The sequence below is a fragment of the Anabrus simplex genome, chromosome 1 (assembly GCF_040414725.1).
Source record: "Anabrus simplex isolate iqAnaSimp1 chromosome 1, ASM4041472v1, whole genome shotgun sequence".
NCBI lineage: Eukaryota > Metazoa > Arthropoda > Insecta > Orthoptera > Tettigoniidae > Anabrus > Anabrus simplex.
In genome coordinates this window covers 1,010,137,956-1,010,160,684 of record NC_090265.1, presented here as the reverse complement: position 1 = coordinate 1,010,160,684, position 22,729 = coordinate 1,010,137,956, and the positions used below count along the sequence as shown (strand labels likewise).

The 22,729-nt window shown below is 38.7% G+C and overlaps 1 protein-coding gene across 1 annotated transcript in view; it reads left to right on the top strand.

Annotated features, from left to right (window-relative positions):
- LOC136857786 (microtubule-associated protein futsch) overlaps nucleotides 1-22,729 on the top strand; it is a 468,803-nt gene that overhangs the window by 384,646 nt on the left and 61,428 nt on the right. Inside the window, exon 15 of the mRNA XM_067136704.2 lies at nucleotides 9,736-9,835. Within this exon, the coding sequence (XP_066992805.2) occupies nucleotides 9,736-9,835 (100 nt within the window). The remainder of the gene's footprint in view (nucleotides 1-9,735; nucleotides 9,836-22,729) is intronic.

Below are 22,729 nucleotides of genomic sequence, written 5' to 3'. Positions count from 1 at the left end.
TTCTGCCTTTTCCTGCAATACGCAAAGGTACCACAAGTAAATCATAGAAAGAGAACAAAGAAATGACTAATAGAATCAAATAGAGAAAGCTAGGAATAGGGATAGCATCATCATGTTGTAAGACTGGTTTGATACACCTCTGTTAGACAGCCTATTCTGTGCTAACCTTGATATATCCACAATGATGCACACAAAATGCTGTCACTTTGTGTACACGGATTTATTTACAATTATTTACAAATTAAATGCACACATAACCTTAATCACTATTGTCACTAGCAAAATACACACATCAACAAAGCTGCCATTTTAACAACTGTGTATCACTTCAATATGGAGACTGCAACTTCTGCATGTCAACTACCAACTTGACTAAGCCAATTCACATACTTCAAACACTCGTTAGCACGACGCACGTCTGTCCAGAACAACTCCTGTTAACCCATGACTCTTACTAAACAATAACTCGTTTCTACCACCAAGACCACTCTTTATATAGGTGCCTAGCCAGGCTTCCGGAAAAATCCGTCACAAAATGCCTTCTCGTAAATTCTAGAGTGCTTAATACATATAGTGTACAGAATATTCTCCATTGTTCTCGTCTGCCTATTACCATTCCGGATGTTACAGTATGTTTCACAATTCTGTACTGGATTATACATCATATACAGGTAATAATAAATTATATAATATTAATTTACAGGTATTAACATTAACTGAACTCGTATAAATATTTGTGTACAGCACATATTTCATGGCATAACGTCACAAACACTGCGATCAATCGACTATGTAAATAATAATAATAATAATCATAATAATCATAATCATAAAATAACAATAATAAATCAGGTTTGATACTTGAATTATTTACCCATGGGTGAGAGAATATTGTTTTCAGGTTATATCCCTTTATCACACTTGCGTCAGTATTCCCCCTATAACTTGCAACAGTTTCCACAGTCAGTCACAAAGCCCTCCTGTTGGCGGTGTCGAAGTCCACAGTTCGCAGCCAGGCGGTTCGATCGGGAGCCACCACCTTCCCATGGTGCGTCCGCTGGGTCCAGTCAACAGTGTCTTCGTTCCTGGTGGTGTTGATCCACAGTTCCTCGGGTGGCATTCAAAGCTTCGCTGGCTTTCCCCTCGTTCGTACCTTTGTGTTCTGTCAGGGCCCATGAATCTTCGTAGTCCACTGGTGTGATGCATGGGACAGGCTCGCATGTCTCGGGCTTGGCTCTGTTGAGTCTCCTCTTTTTCTGGGGTGCTGATTTCGATGTTCTTACTGGTACATGGCTTCGTGCTGGGACAAGTGTCCTGGTCAGGTGGCACCCACGTTTGTTGGTTGTCGGTTTGGACCCCATTGGTTTTCCATCTCCTAGCAAGGGTCCTACTGCCTGTGTCATTGCCATCGCTGCCTCCATCTCCTGGGGCATTGTCTGAGCCTCCCCAAAGTTCTGCTTCACGCTGAACATCCTCCCTGAACAGTTCCTGTTGCTGTGGAGCTTACTACGGCTGTCGAGCGCCTCGCTCTTGGTGTCATACTGGTGCGGCCCATTCACAGTCATGTCGTCTGGTTATTCGATTTTGACGTTGAATACCCGCAGCGTTTTATCGGTGTGCTGAGTCCTCTCCTGCAGCTGGACGCGGTACTCTGCTCTCGGTTGGTGGACACTGCCGCGCCCGCTGAATTCTCTCACAACTTCCTCACAAGTCGAACGTGGCTGCGGGCTGTGCCGTACTTCTGTCTCCCACCCATGATGTCCAGCGATCGGGTATTCGGCTCCCCCTTCTGACGTCAATCCGGTTTTGAACTAGTCCTTGATGTTCCCCTTGAGTTTTCCAAACTGGGCCTCGATGTTCCCCTTGAGTTTTCCAAGCTGGGCCTCAATGTTCTTGAATTTTCCAAACTGGGCCTCAATCAAGGAAATTAACTGTTACATGACCATGGTCCTCTGGTCGTTCTTCATTTTTGTGTCCAATAGATTCTAAGAGTCCTGTCATGCACGGTCGATACTCTATTAGGAAATCTTAGGAAATTATATATTTTATATATATTTACATGGAAGCAGTTCGGGGAGAAAGGGTACAAAGTGTCTGGCACCAATGTTCATAACAATAATTACTGCCGTTGGTTGACGATCACAGTTTGACAGGGCAACTACTATACGCGAACCTTTTCTTGAGCCCCGAGCTCCCTAGTGCTGAATCGGTAGACCTCGGTTATCTTCGACATCCATATTAGCAACCTTTGAAACACAAACTATGCATTGCTGTGCGACATCTGGCGTACACTTTACGAACTAGTACTGATGTTGTTTACACAGCAAAGCCAAACTATATAATTCATGCTAGGAACAAGATTCGCATCAAGAAATGTTATATAATGTTAAATAATGTATGTGTGACAGAGTTGTTGGTGTAAGATATTAAATGTTTAGAAAATTCATATCGATCGATCATGTCATCATTCAATTCAGATTTCATTTCCATCCAGTTGGCAGTATAACCGGAACCGTCAGCGCTCCCTCCTTACCACTCACCCCATAAAAATCGGGCTCTTGAAAAAGTTTGCATATAGTACACAGTAATATTTACGTTATTCAATTGAACAGTCGGGAAATTACAAACTTATAATAAGTACATATTGACGAGGGAGCAGTTTGGGGAGAAAGGATACAAACTGTCTGGCACCAATGTGCATCACATTATTTCTGCCATTGGTTGATGATTAGAGTATTAACAAGGCAACTACACAGTAGCATCATTGATTCTTTGGACCACCACTGCTGGACACTGCTAAAATACCCTGTGGTTTTATGCATTGGTGTTTATAAATATATATATATATATATATATATATATATATATAAAATAAGAGTTTTGTCTGTACATTGCTCAGAATTGGAATAGAATGGTATTCCTGTATTGGTCATGTCCACAATAACCAGGAAATGCACTTTTTACTTTTCCGTAATGTATGTCTGTCTGTCTGTCTGTCTGTACACGCATCACTAGAAAACGGCCAAAGAGAATTTAATGAAAATCGGTATGCAAAGTCGGGGAATAAGTCGCTACAATCTAGGTCATAAATAATTTTATTCACGCTGATAGAAATGGTAGTTTAGGGGGAGGCCTAAAATTTAATTTTCAAATATTTATGTTCTTATTAGTCCTATCTTCATAAAAATTGGTATACAAAGTCGAGGAATACATCTCTACAATCTAGCCTTTGAATAATTTTATTCACGCTGAGTGAAATGGTAGTTTAGGGGAAGGCCCAAAATTTAATTTTTAAATATTTACGTTTTTAGTGGTCCTATTTCATTGAAAATTGGTATGCAAAGTCGGAGAATGAGCCACTACAATTTAAGCTATAAGTAATTTTATTTACGCCGAGTGAAATGGTAGTTTAGGGGAAGGCCTAAATGTAGTTCTCAAATATTTATATTATTAGTTGTCATATCGATAAATACTACATAACCAAAGTTATAGAGAATTTAATTTTCGACCTTTTATGTCTTATACATTTTTACCATACCGGCTATGATAACACAGAGATATTCATGAATTTGTATTTTTGTTGCTAAGTCCATATCAACACCGAGCCACGAGAAAATGGGTTAACAGAATTTAATGAAAATCGGCATATAGAGTCGGGGAATAAGAAACTACAGTCTAAGCTGTAAAAAATTTTATTCATCCTGGATGAAATTGTAGTTTAGGGGAAGGTGCCTAAAATGTCATGTTTAAATACCAATGTTATTGGTTCTATCGAGAAGTACTGTATAAAAAAGCTATAGAGAATACAATTTCCGATCATTTATCTTTTATTCAGTTTTACCATACCGACTATGATAAGAGTGGTATTTCAGAGTCGGAAGAAAACAAAATATGAAGGCCTATAATATCGAAAGTGCATAACATTGATCAACAATAACATTACATTGACCATTGTTTATTGTGATGTTGATGTTCTTTGTCTCTTATGCTGCCTCTCAACTCTGATAGATGAGATTACTGCTGCGTACCGAGTATAACAGCCTGACTGAATACTGGCGGGAAATAGCCGTGGAGTTAGGAAACTTTCTTCTTTAGCATGCCATTCGTCTGGTTCATACATTTTCTGATACAGCTGGTACGTTACACACTGGATCATCATAGTATTTCAGCTATTCGATCCCTACTCTGACACGCTGTTTTGAATGAGCAGTGTGGATACTTAAGGCGGAGCCTCACTTGGTGGTGGTGGTGGTGGTGGTGGTGGTGGTGGTGGTGGTGGTGGTAGTAGTATGGCCTGGTCTAGAATAACAATTTAGGCATTTTCCAAATTATAGCACCACAATATTCACTAAATAACTCAAAATTCAACCCTGAAAAGAGCTGTTTCTTAAGAAAAGCTTCTTTCTCTTCACTTTTATTAAATTCTACATTCAATTTATTCCAAACCAGCAGTGAAGAGGGGGTTTATCTTCTGGCTTGGAGGAGAAATTTGCCTTCAAATCAGATAGATTTTTCCGCCGCCAGTGTAGTGAATTGAAATTTTCCGACTCATCAGGTACTCCTAGGAAACAGAATAGTAATTGGGCATAGTTTTCACCCTGGGAGTCTCCACTATTAGACCCTCTGCCCGTCGAAGAAAGCCGATGAGTGTTCACGGATCACGGCTCTCTGCCGTTTGGTCATTCCAGGTCTGGAACTTTGGACTGTTAGATAGGCAGCGTAGTCCTGTTCGTTAAAAGTGAGAAAATGTGAGGTGTTTCATTTTGAACGAGTATTTCGTAATATGAAAGCATTGCTTTTAAGTGCGCCATTCCTATTGACGTTATTGTATGTTCATTTCAGTTGGGAAAACCACTAAGACAGTCTTTCTGAAGATGTAAAAAGGCATTATATTGAAAACATCCCGACCTGATTGTGACTGATGGTATGAAATTGGGTCTACCATATGAGTCGCGTTTCTAGGGTAACGTTAAGATCTGTACAATTTAAGACAATCTTGCTCACAACGTGTACACTACCGAACCTAGAATTCTGTATACAATGTAGAATTCCGTAGCGAAGCACGGGTACATCAGCTAGTAAGTTAATATAACCCCTTTAAACTCCATTTATTAATGAACATTGTTTTCTCAATGAACACTGTTTCTTAATGAAATTTTAGTAACAGTTACCAACATTTCTGATAATATAACGTTAATACTTCATTTGGACCACTGCTGCTGGACCCTGTCAAATACCCTGTGGTCTTGCCTATTAGTGCAAGTCACTTATCCTTCCCTTAAACTACTCCATGTTAATATGTTAAGTCATCCTTTATAGAACATACTCTAACATTTTGACGCTGTTATCCTTCACAAGTGATAATTTACAGCCAGCGACTGATATATTGTTATCTGTATCATCCTTGAACATTGTTTTTCTCTTGACTTTCCCACTGTAATATGTCGATTTTATATCTTAGTATTTACTATTCAGTTATAAATCAGGTACCTGATTTATGCCTTTTGGTAGTACTATGACTGATGTTGCCCTCAAAGAAGGGTGAAACATGTCTCATATGGAAATAATGAAAATTTCTAAATGTTTAAAATTTCTAATGTATTGAATAGGTGACATAATAAAATATTTAGCATCCTACATTGTGTTGTGTTGCTGAGTGATATGTATTCAGTGTGTGGAGCAGTCAAGTGACTTGATTGTGTATGATATCTGTCTTGTCTGGAGTCGAGCCAAGTGGTTGTGTTGTGATAGAAATAGTGAAAGAAACACTTGAAGAAAAAACTAACACAGTAGAATAGAAGATTGATAAAAAAATTGATGAAAAGATAGGCATGGTTGACCAAAATTCAATGCTGTTTGCCAGGACTGCGGAGAGAAGTCGCCCAACTGCTGCAATGTATGAGATGAGATCTAAGTGGAGGCGCAGTACTGAGTTCAGCCAAGGTGGTGCTGCCAATGTTCAAGAGGAAGGTGTCATGGAGTACGTACGTGCAGCAGTTCAAGGTGGCCTGTTCTGCTAACCATTGGAGAAGAGGAGACAAGGAGACAAAGCTACAGCCCTTGTGACTCTGAGAGTGGGGGATGTCCACATTGTTTTCCAGGCGATACCAGAATGCACTCGGAGCTTGGAGCAACTGCGCCGCACTACTAGCCCACCTAGACATCTGAAACAGAGATTGCCACCTCCAACAAGCCTACCTGATGCAGCTTTAGACCAGACTACAGATTACAGAAATGCTCCAAGAGTCTGAGACAAATATTGCCCATCTCATCTGCCTGGCTTATCCATTAGCACCAGAAGAATTCCTCAAACAGCTGGGTAGACAGACTTTCATAGATGGACTACACAACCCAGATGCCCAACAGCCCCTTCGCGTCACCCACCACAAGACCCTCATAGACGTGCTTGGCCATGCGTTGGAGTTCAAGGTTGTGAAGCAGGCATTGAGACTGCAAACTAGGGTGCACTGCCAGGAAGGGCACAAACAATGTGGCCACAGAAGGATAAGTTGCTGACCGACTTCCCTGAATCCATTGGAAGGTTTTATAAAGTCAAGAGAAAAGAGGCAACGAAATGACGCTTGAGCCAAGGGATGCCCCTAGGATCTGCCACTTGCTGGATTTGTGTGAACAAAGACCTCATAAGTCAGAACTGCAAAGATTGTTGAAGATGATGCCTCCAGCTGATGTCAGAATGGCCAGGGAAAAGACTATTAGCGAGCTTTACTGGGCAAAGGTTTGCTCAGGACATTCATCAAATCCCAGCAACCCAGGCCCTTGTAATATGAATGAGATCGAACGGTAGCAGCCTGATGGTAGATGGAGTTGTTGACAGGATAGTGTGGGAGGTTGTTGATCGACACTGGAGCAACAAGGACTATCATCAAGCCAATGGTCGTGCGGCAGTGGAGAATTTGGCCCTTGCTAGTGAACCTTAGTCTGGTGGTGGCCACTGGAGAGACAACCACCTGTTAATGGCAAGACGGTGATGTAATTCTCTGTGGGATGGAGGCTAGTGAAGCACCGTGTTCTTGTGGCAGACATCATGGTCAAAATAATAATTGGACTTGAGTTCCTGAAGGAGCATAAAATCATCCTGGTCATGAGCTCCAACATGCTTCAATATGGGGATGAAGAAATCGCCATGCGACTAGTGGAGGAAGGTAATGCTTTATGTGAAGTGAAGCTGAGAGATTACCTGACCATCCCAGCTAGGATCGAGGTAGACATGGCTGGGGACATGGATGGAGCTGCTGGTGGCTTTATGGCTATAATAGAGCCTCATTATCAGAACTTTCAAGCGACGGGCTTACTAATCGCCAAGACTGATCATCTCCTTTCATTAGGTCTATATTTGACTGTCCAACGGGAATGATTACAACATCGCTGTCGAGCAAGACTCAACATTCAGGGTTTGGGAGCCTGTTATATGGACTGCCCCCTGCGAAGCCTTTGAATCGTATAATCCACTACAACCAGACATAGGAATATGAACAGGGTAAAACATTCCTGAGGCCTTGTGGACGGTGTTTGAGTGATCCAGCGATAACCTAGAATGCGGGCCACGAGAGAAGCTAGAAGACCTTCTGCTGGAGTATCGGAATGTCTTCATTCAATTAGTAAATCAGTCACCATTGATTTGCATTTAGGTCTGGTAGATTCTCTAACAGCTCTCTACCTAGTCTGTTCTTCAATGATTTCAAAGAAGTTGAAAACTTTTCAAACATCTCCCTTGATAAATTATTCCAATCCCTAATTCCTCTTCCTAGAAGTGAATATTTGCCTGAATTTGTCCTTCTAAGTTCCAACTTCATATTATAATCTCACCACTGACAGCGCGAAAGATTCCGCTTAGTCCAGCAGCTCATCTCCTTACTTCCAAATCTTCCCAGCCCAAAGTTTGTGACATTCTTGTAACGCCAGAACATTTCGAACTGCTTTTCTTTATTTTTTCCAGTTCTCGAATCAAGAAATCCTGGTGAGGGTCCCATACAATGGAACCGTACTCTAATTGGGGTGTTACCAATGAATTATATGCCCTCTCCTTCACAGCCTTACTCATCATCATCATTTCCCATCATCCAGCTGTAGCCGGGTAGGTGCAAATATGGTTCCTCTCCACTTTCTTCGGTCTTTCCACAACTCCTCCTCCAACACTGTGTCCCAGTCCAGGATTTTTTCTCTAATACTGCGTTGGATTATGTCCCTCCATCTCAATCATGGTCGTCCGCGGCCTCTCCTTCCTTGCATTTGCTTTTCCATCACCTTTTTTTCTTTGGCATTCTTTTACAACTCATTCGCTTTATGTTCCCAAACCATCTTAATTGGCTCTTCTCTATTCTAACATTCATTCTTTCCATTCCAATTTCTTTCTGGATTTTCTCATTTCTTATTTTGTCTCTTCTACTCTTCTGTATCATACTCCTCAAGAACCTCATTTCGGCTGCCTGTATTCGACTCTCATCCTTCTTTGTCATTGTCCAAGTTTTTGCTCCTTAAGTTGTTATGGATACGTAATACATCTTGTACATAGTTTGCTTTGCTTCCATTGGCACATCTATGATAGAAACAGCTTCCAGCTTGTATCCTCTTACTAATTTCAGCATCCAGTCGAGCATTCTCCATTAATTCACTCCTCAGGTATTTGAACGTCTCCATTACTTCCAGGGGCTTGTCTGCAAGTCTAATCTGACCTTTCCCTTCTTTCTTCCCTCTAGTCATAACAAGAATTTTACTCTTTTCTTTTGCACTTATTTTGAATCCACATTCTTCTATCTTCCCAATCACCACATCCAACTGTTCTTGAACGTTCATGTCGTCTTCTCGCCAAATCACAATATCATCTGCACACAACATGATGTTCCTTTCTCTTCCTCCATATGTTGCTTTTGCTGTTTTCATGATGTCATCCATTACTATTGTAAACAGGATTTGTGATAGAACTCTTCCCTCTCTCAGCCCATTAGTGATTTTGAACCAACTTGTCCTAACTTGTGTTTGCATGCAACTACAACATTCCTTGTATATTGCCATGATCATTTTTATTACTCCCTGTCCAATTCCTGTTTGCACCACACTGTCCCAAACTTTAGTCCTGGCGACACTCTCAATCGTACCACAACCCCTAAATACTATCATAACTATATGAAGAGATCTAAAACCTTTATTTACAATCCCATTTATGTGATTTCTCCAATGAAGGTCTTTCCTTATATTAACACCTAGGTAATCACAGTGATCCCTGTGAGTTACTGTCATCCCATCAAGACAGTAATTAAAACTCAGAGGACTTCTCCTCTTTGTGAAACTTACAACCTTACTTTTACTGGTTCTTTGCAATCTGTGAAGAGTTTATAATCTGTCTCAAGAACTTCATATTAGACAATGTTTTGGAAAAAATCGGTTACCCTTGTTAATCACTTTGTAAGACTGAATAATATGACCGGTTAATAAATATATTTCAACTCGGAAATTGGAGGAATTATTTATTTTGAAAATGTTTTACAGTCTTGTGTGAATTGTTGATATATCATTAGCATATAAATGAGTTTCTATAAAATATTGTGTACACAAAACATTTTGCTTGAAAGTATCTATTCATTTCTGCCATGTGCCTAAGTTGTTGTTGTTGTTGTTGTTGTTGTTATTATTATTATTATTAATAATAATAATAATAATAATAATATTACCACCTCCATTATGATATAATTTATACCTTATTATATTTTGTTTCAGAAAACAATTTACAAGTCATAAACCAAAGTCAAAAAGGAAGAAGAAGAAGAAATATTCTTATGATTCAGATTTAGAGAATGCCAAGAAAAAGAAACCAAAGGTGAGCCTACCTTTCATAATGAATGATATCTTAGATTTAATGCATATTGTGTTACATGAAGTAATAATGTAGTTAATTCAGCTGTGTTTTGTATAATTTCTGAGATCATCTTCACCATCTGTCAAACAGATACTAGGCCAAGTGGTCTTTTATCCTCTTAATCTTAGATTTTCTCTGCTTTGGAAGTCTTTTCCTCGTCACTGTGTTGACATTGCCTTTCCGATTTTTGGCATTTGCCTCATCATTCGCTACAAGTTCCATTTTCAATTCTTGCATTACATATTAATTTCTCTTGAAATAGCTAAGATGTGGTTTGATTGGCACTGATCTCAAGGAAACCTGTGAAACATTCATCCACCTTTCTCCCTGCTGTAATATCTCAAGATTTTAGACAGATGTGATCTATTAAGAGTATCTCATTCATTCATAATTCTAGTGATAAACTGTGTATCCTTTATTTCTCTGCTAATATAATTAATCATTAATAATACATGCAGGTTATAGTTTAATTAATGAAAAAATGAAATGTCGTATGGCTTTTAGTGCCGGAATATCCCAGGATGGGTTCGGCTCGCCAGGTGCAGGTCTTTTGATTTGACTCCCGTAGGCGACCTGCGCGTCGTGATGAGGATGAAATGATGATGAAGACAACACATACACCCAGCCCCCGTGCCATTGGAATTAACCAATTAAGGTTAAAATCCCCGACCCGGCCGGGAATCGAACCCGGGACCCTCTGAACCGAAGGCCAGTACGCTGACCGTTCAGCCAAGTCGGACATTCTGAATGAACAGTAATAAAGAATTTTTTTCAATTTCTCCAAATAAAATGCAACAACTCAATACTAACATATATTGCAAGTGGCTATAATTGACTGTCACACAAAATGTCTTTTCCTTTTGACATTATACTAGCACAATACGTATTGAAAAATCATTAAATTTATTTATGACATTTTTAATGGGCCCCATTGGCATTTCTTGGATGATGTTTGGAAAGGGGATTATTTTCACAGCTCGTGATATCAAGAAAAGGGATTTCATTTGAAAAATGTCCAGCCCCTTGGCTGAATAGTCGGTGTACTTGCGTTTGGTTCAGAGGACCCCGGGTTCAGGTCCCAACCAGAGGGATTTTAACATTCATTGGTTATTTCATGTGGCTCAGCAACTGGGTGTTTGTGCCGTCTTAAACATTAGATTTCATCCTTGACAGGACCCCATCCTCTCAGATGTTCAGGTTGCCCATGGACATCAACTCAGAAGAACTATATTAGGCCTCTCTAGAGGATACACACCATTATTATTATTATTATTATTATTATTATTATTATTATTATTATTATTATTATTATCATCATCATCATTGGAAGAACCTTTCAGAAAATATTAGCTTCATTGTAAGGAGGAAACTGTATGTCTTTTTTTTACGTTTGGTTATCCAAGGGAATTTTCTGTCACTCTACTGGCCTCATTTTTAATGTTATTTGTATTCCGTTAACTATTTTCATTTGAAAATAAAAGGTAGGGCTTATAGAGAAGTTTGATCAATTTCTGCTGGTAATAGTGACAACATGCACACCATATCCAGGAAGGTCCCCATTAATGAGCTCACTTAATGAAGCTGAGAAGCAGCAGTAACTTTGTTGGGGTTTGAGAAGAGGTTAATGGGTGTCCTCACCCTGAGGCAGTGCAGCTCTTTTCAGGCATACCTTCAAATGAGGATGAACTGCATGTACCATTTTAACCACATACCAGTCCTCCCGCCAATCTTAAATTTCTGGCAATACCGGGAATCGAACCCGGGCATCAGAAACAGCAGCTAATAGCGCTACAGTAGAACCTCGATATTTCGAAATTGGTTAATTCCAAATTTTGTCTAATTCGAAGCAGCTCTCATTCCCGGAAACATGAGGTACAGTTTTGCAAATAATTCGTAATTCGAAGAACAATAATACCAATATAATGGTCCGTTATTGGACATTATAAATTTCCCAGCTAACTCATTCTTCGTTGCCTGCGTTTCGCCCTCGTGTGCTAAGTTAGGCTCATCAGTTGGGACTTAGCACACCACCCAAGACGCAAGGCTAGTGCATACCGTGGAGGCCACTGCATAGGCTATTTGAAGCCACCAGCAGTGCCAATGCACTATGAGAGCTATGTCTCATTTCCAAAAATAGATGCCTGCCTGGCCATCAAATGATGTAGATGTTGATTCCCATACGGAACCTAAACTATTTGTCCTGAATGAGTAAATTTATAATACCAATATAATGGTCCGTTATTGGACATTATAAATTTCCCAGCTAACTCATTCTTCGTTGCCTGCGTTTCGCCCTCGTGTGCTAAATTAGGCTTATCAGTTGGGACTTAGCACACCACCCAAGACGCAAGGCTAGTGCATACCGTGGAGGCCACTGCATAGGCTATTTGAAGCCACCAGCAGTGCCAATGCACTATGAGAGCTATGTCTCATTTCCAAAAATAGATGCCTGCCTGGCCATCAAATGATGTAGATGTTGATTCCCATACGGAACCTAAACTATTTGTCCTGAATGAGTAAATTTATAATACCAATATAATGGTCCGTTATTGGACATTATAAATTTCCCAGCTAACTCATTCTTCGTTGCCTGCGTTTCGCCCTCGTGTGCTAAGTTAGGCTCATCAGTTGGGACTTAGCACACAATGTCGGTGCCATTACTGAAATTCAGACTTTTAATTTGAAACTGCCTTTACATTTTGAAAAAAATAGTATTTTACAGAGAAATTTAAATTCAAAATTTCTCTGCGTCATGAAAGAACGCGTCTTCCGGAACGTGCAGGGGTAACTTTCCGCACTTTCACCCACTTCGGTGTGTCTACAGTGTGCTTCATATCTGCTGAGTTCAACTGGAATCGTAATTATTTTGTATTTGGTGTTTTTAGGAACGCCACAATATCATGTAGCAGGCAGTGTGCGGAGAGGTAGAATCTGCAAACACTGGCAATGCCGACAGTTGGCGTAAAAGCGTGGCTTGTATAATCAATTCGTACGCACCAAACAATATTGTCAATGCCGATAAAACTGCATTGTTTGTTTGTTTTATTTTTTTAAATGCTGGGGCCAAACGGATTTATGATTTTAAAGGAGAGAATTGCCAGCTGGAAAATGTACTGTGTTGCTATGCAGTGCACATGGAAGCGAGAGACTTCCCTCTCCCGTCATAGGAAAGTTCGAAAAGCCACGATGTTTTAAGGGTGTTGGGCATTTTCTGTGCAAGTACAAGGCATTTAAAAATGCAAACAGTACAGTAATCCAAGAGATAAAGCATTTGTACAGGGGAGCCAGCATAATTCTTCTTTGAATCTTTGTTTTCTTTTTCCTTTTGTTGCTATTTCAAGTTGTGAACTGGTTAGGCATGATTCTCAGATATAGATAAACTGAATTTTTGCTTGGGATAACCTTTTATTTTATTTTATTTTATTTTATTTTATTTTATTTTATTTTATTTTATTTTATTTTATTTTATTTTATTTTATTTTATTTTATTTTAATTTCATATAGATTTCACTCCTGATCATAGGCCAGGATTTTTTCAAAATTTGCTGGGACTAGACTAATGCTATCAGTTAAAATAAGTTACGACTGCAAAGGGTTAATATGATGTCAAATCACTTATACAATGGGACCAGTTTCGACCCCATTATGGGTCAACTTCAGCCATGGACTAAAATTGACAATATATAGTGCAAATACAATCAAATAACACTTTAAAAATATTATGTGTATATTACAAATTATTTTACAAAAGAAGCAAAAAATCTCTCAAGTCTGTAATACTATAATTTGTGAAATCAAAGTCCACTAGTCAAATTTTGTCATGTTAATAATAATTTCATGTGGCTATTTCTAGCCGGGTGCAGCCCTTGGAAGGCAGATCCTCCGATGAGGGTGGGAGGCATCTGCCATGTGTAGGTAACAGCATGTTACTGTGGTGGAGGATAGTGTTATGTGTGGTGTGTGAGTTGCAGGAATGTTGGGAACTGCACAAAAACCCAGTCCACGAGCCAAGAGAATTAACCATTTAAAGTTAAAATCACCAATCCGGCCAGGAATCGAACCCGGGGACCCCTGTGACCAAAGGCATGCTAACCATTTAGCAATGGAGCAGGACAGTTTGTCATGTCATGTGTGACATTGCCATTGGTATTAATCTAAAATAAATAGTCCTAATAAGTCAAACTTGTACATGTACAATTAAAATATTAAAATTGGAGTTTAGCTGTTACACTGGTTTTGAACATTAAAATAACCATCTTGTGTGCTTAGTTGGTGAAAGTCTGCCTTGCTGAATAACATGTATCAGTGAGTTGTGTCAAGTGCAAGTGTGTTTAAACAAGTATACACACAGTGAGTAGACTTGAGATGGGTACAATTAAATTATTTGATAGAAGGGACCTTGCAAAACCAAAAGGACTTAAGTCAAAATCGAAATTGACGAGCTGTTTGTCAATAAGGTTCATGCTGAGCAAATAGGTCTGAAAAGAGAAGAAAAGGTAAACAAACGTGCATGGTAAAAAGAAACAAGTAGCTAATCAAAGTAGTATGAGACTTACCGCTTCATCATGTCAAACTGTGCACACATACCCAGGAACAAATAATAACTGATCAAGCAGAGAGCAACGTGTATCGGAAGGGACGAAAAGGGGTGGGAGTTAGTTAGAGAGGAGGGAAGACGGGGTGAATGGATGAGGTGGAATGGGATGTTACTGAGAGAGTGACGAGAAACTGGACTTGGAGTGGGGATTTTGATTTTTGTTCAAATTGTATTTACTATAAATCAGAATCATTGTATCATATAGAATGTTAGATTTTTTTCCAATATTTCATTAAGATTAAAGTTTGGCTTTGTATATTTATCCAGGTGAATGAAACAATTTCCCATAATAATGAGTGAAGCCCCCTTATTGGCTACTTTAAGTATTTCCAAATCTTGTTCAATAGAAGTAAATTCATGATTTAAATGCTGTATATGCTGACTTATAGCAGAGAACCTATTATATTTTCTAGCATTAACATGTGTCCAAAAACTTCTACCCATTTGATAAATGTATGAGGCTTCACACTTATTATATTTGAGTTTATACACTCCTGCATTTGAAAACTTATTCTGTTTGTTGACTGAATGTGTGTTATAGAAATTAATGGCATTACTATTATTAGTTTTGTAGGCTATTCTATGATCATACTTCTTAAAAATATTAGATATTTGGTATATATCATCTCTGTTACAATTGACTAATTTCATTTTTTTTTAATTTCGTGTGGCTATTTCTAGCCGAGTGCAGCCCTTGTAAGGCAGACCCTCCGATGAGGGTGAGCGGCATCTGCCATGTGTAGGTAACTGCGTGTGATTGTGGTGGAGGATAGTGTTATGTGCGGTGTGTGAGTTGCAGGGATGTTGGGGACAGCACAAACACCCAGCCCCAGGGCCATTGGAATTAACCAATGAAGGTTAAAATCCCCGACCCAGCCGGGAATCGAACCCGGGACCCTCTGAACCGAAGGCCAGTACGCTGACCATTCAACCAACGAGTCGGACACTAATTTCATTGTAATGGTCCGTATTAATATAATTTGATTAAGAACTTTATTTTATTTAGTATCGACCTAATCATTACACATAACTTCACAAGTGAAAACACATGCAATTTCAATATTCAAGCATAATATGCTACATGTTTCGTCTTACTGGAAGACTTCTTCAGCTGTAGCGTCTTATTAAAAATAAGAACTTCAAAGTAAAATCACATTGAATATCACTCTTGAATACATTGAATACATCAACTTGTTATCTGAGGAATCTTAAGAAAATGTCTGTGCAACAGTTTGTTTTGGTTACATTCTACAAAATTCTTAGAAATACTTTAAAATGCACACTTAAAATAACAACTGAAGTACAATCATCCTCTGTAAAAACTTTGTTAAAAACAGTTTATGGTTGATTGTAGCTTGATTAGAGCTTCAGTGTACTGTGTATTTGTTGAGCAATAGCTCAGAAGGTTGAAGATAAAAGGGACCTCATTGACAGTTCATTTTCTCAAATTGTCAGCGCCGGAAGCTTTCGAACAGAAATCTTGTCAATAACAAGGTCATCGAGCTCAATAGCTGCAGTTGCTTAAGAACGGCCAGTATCCAGTATTCGAGAGATAGTGGGTTCGAACCCCACTGTCGGCAGCTCTGAAGATGGTTTTCCGTGGTTTCCCATTTTCACACCAGGCAAATGCTGGGGCTGTACCTTAATTAAGGCCACGGCCACTTCCTTCCCAGTCCTAGCCCTTTCCTGTCCCATCGTCACTATAAGACCTATCTGTGTCTGTGCGACGTAAAGCCAATAGCAAAAAATTAATAATAATAATAATAATAATAATAAGGTCTGGAGAGGGAAAGAATATCTGCGTTTTTCCTTATGGGAATCAACATCTATAGCATCTGATGGCCAAGCAGGCATCAATTTTTGGTAATGAGACGTAGTCTCTCATAGTGCATTGGCACTGCCGGTGGCTCCAAGTAGCCTACACAGTGGCCTCCACGGTATGCACTAGTCATGCGTCTTGGTGGGTGTGCTAAGTACCAACTGATGAACCCAACTTAGCACACGGGGGCGAAACGCTGGCAACCAGGAATGAGCTGGAAAATTTATAATGTCCAATAACGGACCATTTATGTTGGTATTAAGTGGTATATTCCGAGCTATCAGTGGAGAGATGGTGTGGAACAACATCAGTAGACGAATATGTTTGAGTGATGTCTTTAAAAGTAGGAAAGATCACAATGTGAAGATAAAGCTGCAATTCGAGAGGACAAATTGGGGCAAATATTTGTTTTTAGGTAGGGGGGTGAGGGATTGGAATAACTTACCAAGGGAAATGTTCAATAAATTTCCAATTTCTTTGTGATCATTTAAGAAGATTGCAAGAGACTGCTTACATTTAACTCTTTCCGGTGTAACTGCGAGCATAGCTCGCAGCGGCCGAAACTACGCTCAGGCCGCGCTGCGGGCATAGCCTGTAGTAAGGTTTGACAATTTACTAAAAATCTAGAACGAGCTGTGGACGCATTCTGGTGATTACATCGTGTTTTTTCATGTATTAGTTACAAGTGTATTTAAACAAATGGCAGTATTATATGTCTGTCAGAGAATTTACGATATTTTCGATCAACATGTATCAGTAGATGTTGTCGCTCAGTGAGCTCTAAGACATGGCTTCTCGTGGCAAGCATGTGTTGGATGAAAGTGATATTTTCTATATTTTATGATATATTATAAGTTTATGCACAAATGAACATATTATTGACATATGAATTCAAAACAACTTCTTATATTTCATTATGATTGGAGTTCGTCTTACGGCCTAGCACATGTTCCCGCGTATTTCAAATTTGCGTGAACACGTAAGATTGTGTACATATTAGTAAAGTTGTCTGTTTATAAGACTGTATTTTCTCTTTCTCAGAAGTCTTTTGTGGTAAATGGAACAATATGTTTACATTTGAGTAACTTTTGACAAAATTTATCAATTAAAATAAAATTTCATAAGAGTTCCCATTTTCATTATTGTAATTATTACTATTATTATTGAAAAATTATTATTTTTATATCGTACTCATTATTGTTGTTGTTTTTTAATTGCAATGCACATTTTATATTAGTAAAATAGTATAATTATAACAATATTTCAGAAAACTGTACTTGCTTAGTTATCTGTCAGACCTTTTTTCCATTTGCAAAACATGGCATAATATATAAACAATTTTAAAATCTCAAGTGATAGTTGGCATAATACAGTGTTTTTCAAAAACTAGATACTCAAACAGGGAAATCAGTTTTGTTTCAGAAGTGGAAGGTCAACAATAGAGCCCTTTTTCATTATGAGACAAAATTTGGGACTAGTCTGGTGCAAAAACGAATTGGACAGGGATTAATAAAAATGATCATGGCAATGTACAAGGAATGTTGTAGTTGTGTGCCAACACAAGTTGGCAGGACAAGTTGGTTCAAAATTACTAGTGGGCTGAGACAGGGAAGTGTTCTATCGCTAATCCTGTTTACAATAGTAATGGATGACATCATGAGAACAGCAAAAGCAACATATAGAGAAGAGAACATGAAGGTTCAAGAACAGTTAGATGTGGTGAGTGGGAAGGTCCAGGAATGTGGATTGAAAATAAGCGTAGAAAAGAGAACTCTTGTTATGACTAGAGTGGAGAAAAAAGGGAAAGTTCAGATTAGACTTCCAGACAAGCCCTTGGAAGTATTGGAGACCTGGTCATGCTTACATCATATGTTCCAAGGAAAGGAGAAGTGGTATTAGTTGCCTCCATTATGCACCATAAAAATGATGTAGGTTCTGACACCAGAGATGTGAAGATAGCTGTGATAATGACATTTTATAATAAAACAAAAGGTGGGGTGGGCACTGTTGTTGATTTCTGTGGGTCATACATGGTGTCCAGAAATTTCTTCTGCTGGCCATTGACTATACTTTTTGGATATCTCAGTATTGCTGGAATAAATGCATTTGTCGTTCATAAGGAATTTTGGTGCTCCATCGAAGGTAGTTTTTGAAAGAAATTCCCTTAGAGCTCACCAAGGAACATATCGCACGAAGAGCCACACTTACTTTTCTACTATCAGATCTTCAAGCTTGAATACAGCGTTTGAACACAGTTTTGAATAGAATAGCTGAGAAAGAAGATAACCAGCCAAGAGAAAAATGCTGAGCTGGACGGTGTGAGGAATGCCCTAAGAAGAAAAATCGCAAAATGTAAACATCGTGTGTAAAGTGAAACAACAAATTTATCCCATTATTGTCAGTGCTGTTACCAGTCATGTAAACTTCTGATTGCAAGAAATAAACTTGATAATTCTATGTTTATGTGTGATTTGTGTAATATATCTGAATTGTTTTCCTTTGTCATTGTCGCATCAATAATAGTTTCTTTTATTAGGTATAATGCAAGTAATGTACTATAATCTTATTGTTTTAAGCAATATCAATAAATATATTACTCATTATAAAAATGGAGGTACAATGAGCGTACATTTGTATAGATTACGTAATACGAAGGATTGGGCTGTGCAACAATTCCAATTTAATTTTCTACCCACAATATATTATCAGATTCTGATATTAATACAAAGATGGTATTTTGCATCTTGAAATGAGGAGAGTGACTTACATATGGTGTTTAATAATGATAAACTGCTCAGATAAAATATATCCAGCATATGCCCATATATTACAAAACAGAGCACACGTCCTGACGGGTTAATTAAAGAAGTATTGAGAGGATTAGATTCTGTTTTGCACACCTGGATGACATTTTAAAAGGATCTGAGTCTCCAGAAGAACAAAATTTGAATGCACTCTTCCAACAGCTGAACATATTTGGTGTGAAGATAAATGTGGGAAAATCAATATTTGATGTTCAAATTAAACTTTTGGTCTGATTACATCTGAAGGTATCAAGCCAAACCCAGAAAATATTTTTGTGATCACAAACTACAAATCACCTGAAACAATTCGAGAACTGAGAGCATTCTTAGCAACCATTAATATTTATTGTAGCCATCTTGAACATTCAAATGAAAGCAAGTCTTTTTGAATGAGTTCCTAAAAGGAATAATCAAGAATCTCAGAAGATGTAGTATAGGAAAACGTGTTGATATTGTTTGAAATTCCATGCTATAATTTGCCTGAGATGTCGAGTCTCTCGCCAGAACAAACTGTGAAGATACTGCAAGAAAAGTAACTTAGTTGTGTTTGTGTAATTCTTTTGTTTTCTAACTTGAAGGAATAGGAAAACATGTTGATATTGTTTTAAATTGTATATTGTAAATTGCCTAAGATATTGCATTCCCCACCATCTCTTCTGAGATTTACACCACTGATAACCCCCATTAAAGGTTGGCATCTCTGATAATTAATATAAATCATTGAAGATTGGGAAGAGGAAAAGAATACATACATAGGTGTTGCTTCATTTTTCATCTATGTTCATCTACATTGTACACATTTCTTTAAGTACTATTGTAGTATATCTACGTATAGCATAGTACAAATTATAGAAACATTTATAAAGTAGCAGCTTACCAAATGAGTATATAATTTATAGTACACTTCCACACAAAAAAAGAAACTTTGGCTCAAAAGGTTTGGTATTACTTCTATCAATAGGAGAAGGAACAAGAGTGGCTATCCAGACTGTTAAATTGGAGCTGTTTGATGTTAATGCTGGTGTTTGTTGATGTGGAGCTAAGGGGTGTAGATTTCAATGTTAATTTCATGTATAGGATTGTGAAGGTACTTAGTTCATTCCCTGCAGACTGAATACAGAAATGCAAAACATCTGTATTGAAAACATTTATGTATGCATACAAGGGACATTTAAAAAAAATTGTATATGTTAAAAACTGATTTCCATTATGGTTTATTATTTATTTATATTTAGGATTGTTTCAACCTCCTATGGGTTACTATTACACAACTTCCTTGACAGCTGATGTTCTTTCTTTTTACGCCAATACTCCTTCATTCTCTGGCTCGCTCTTGCTCGTTCCTCAGCCGAGACCACCCTTCTTGTTCTCCTGGGTTTCTCTCCGAACGGATCCATCGCCTTAATTTGCATACTTTTTTTTAAATATTATTATTCCACCTTTTCAATACAATTGATTTTGTGTTAGAAATTCATATTGCTACAACACTACACTAGAAGGGACATGTTTCGCTTTGTTTCAAGCATCCTCAGCCTTTGTAATTTATCTCAAGGTTAAGACCTGTCATTGTTAATTTGCTTATAACTAATTTGTACTTAATTATGATTCTAAAAACTAAGCGGTAAAATACGTAAACATAGGCATTTGTAAACACAATGGACAGTGTAACAATTTAAATAACAATGCTAAAATTGGGTTATTCATTAAAATTGCATGCCTGCTAGTGAGAATGCCGCCTGGAGGTCATCGTGCATGGTTTCTTACGTAAAGTCAGAGTTGGGGAGTTTTCATTATAATGGCAGAGAACTTTTTCTACTATGTACGTCACAGTCGAATTTGGAAATTTGATATTAATGGAAAGCCCCCTTGCCTACTGCCAGTGACAATCGAGTTGGGGAGTATTCATTATGATGGCACACTCTCCTTGCCTACTGTCTGCCATAATCAGTTCGGGAAGTTTTCATTACAATAGGGGGTCCTTTCCTAATTCCAGTCGCATTCAAGTTGGTGAGTTTTGATTATAATGGCATGCCACCTTGCCTACTGCCAGTTACAATGTGTTTAGAGCTTATCATTACAGTGGGAGGCCCTTCTTCCTACTGCCATTCGCAGTCAATTCGGGGAGTTTTGATTATAATGGCAGGCCCTGTCGCCTACTGCAAGTCACAATCGAGTTGGGGAGTATTGATTATTATGGCAGCTCCCTCTCCTATAGCCAGTGACGATGAATTTGGGGATTTTTAATTACAATGGTATGTCCTCTTTCATACTTCAGTCACTTTCAAGTTGGGTATTTTTCATTATATCTGACAGTGATAATCGAGCGGGGAGTTTTCATTTTAATAGTAGGCCCTCTTGCTTACAGCCAGTCAATCCGGTTTGGAGATTTTCAGTGCAATGGAAATCACATTTCCTACTGCCAGTTACAGTCTATTTAACGATGTTTCGGTAAAATAACAGGCCTCCGTTCCTCCTTTCCATCATCTTACAGTGGCAGGCCCCTCTTTCTACTGCCATTCATAGTCAAGTTGGGGAGTTTTGATTATAATGTCAGGCCCCCGTTTCACACTGCCAGTCACAGTCAAGGTAGGAATATTTCATTATCATGGCAGGCTCCCTTGCCTACCGCCAGTCACAGTCAAGTTGTGGATTTTCATTACACTGGCAGGCCGCCGTTTCAAACGGCCAGTCCCGGTCAATTCGGGAATTTTTCATTACAATGGCAGGCTCCCTTGCTACTGCCAAACACAATCAAGTTGGAGAGTTATCATTATAATGGCTGACCCTCTTGCCTACTGCCAGTCACATTTATTGGGGAGTGTTCTTACAATGGCAGGTTTGCCTTCTTTCTGGGAGTCACAGTTGGGGATCAAGTTGGGGATTTTTCATTATAATAGCAGGCCACCTTGCCTACTACAAGTCATAGTCAAGTTGGGCAAGTTGGGGAGTTTCATTATGATGGCGGGCTTCCTTGCTTACTAAGAGTCACATTTATTTAGGAAGTGTTGATTATAATAACAGGGTCCCATGCCTACTGCCAGTCACAGTCAAATTGGCGAGTTTTCATTATAATGACAGGCCCCCTAGTCTACTATGAGTCACAGTCAAGTTGGGGAGTTTTCATTATAATGGCCAGTCACTTTTATTTCAGAAGTGTTCATTACAATGGCAGTTCCGCCATCCTTCTGCCAGTCACAGTCATGTTGGAGAGTTTTCATTATAATGACAGGCCCCCTTGCCTACTGCCAGTCATAATATGTTTCGGCGTTGTCATTACAATGGCCGGTCCCTCTTCCTGCTTCCATTCGCAGTTAAGTTGGGGAGTTTTCATTATAACGGCAGGCCCTCTTGCCTATGCCAGTCATTGTCAATTTGGAGAGTTTTCATTATAACGGCAGACACCATTGCCTACCACCAATCACATGTATTGCGTAGTGTTCATTACAATGGCAGAACCGCCTATCTTCTGGTAGTCACAGTCAAGTTGCGGAGTTTTCATTATAATGGCAGGCTGCAGTTTCCTTCTGTCAATGATAATCAAATGAGGAGTTTTCATTATAATGATAGTCCTCTTGCCTACTGCCATTCAAATCCATTTGGAGATCTTTCATTACAATGGTACTCATCTTTCCTAC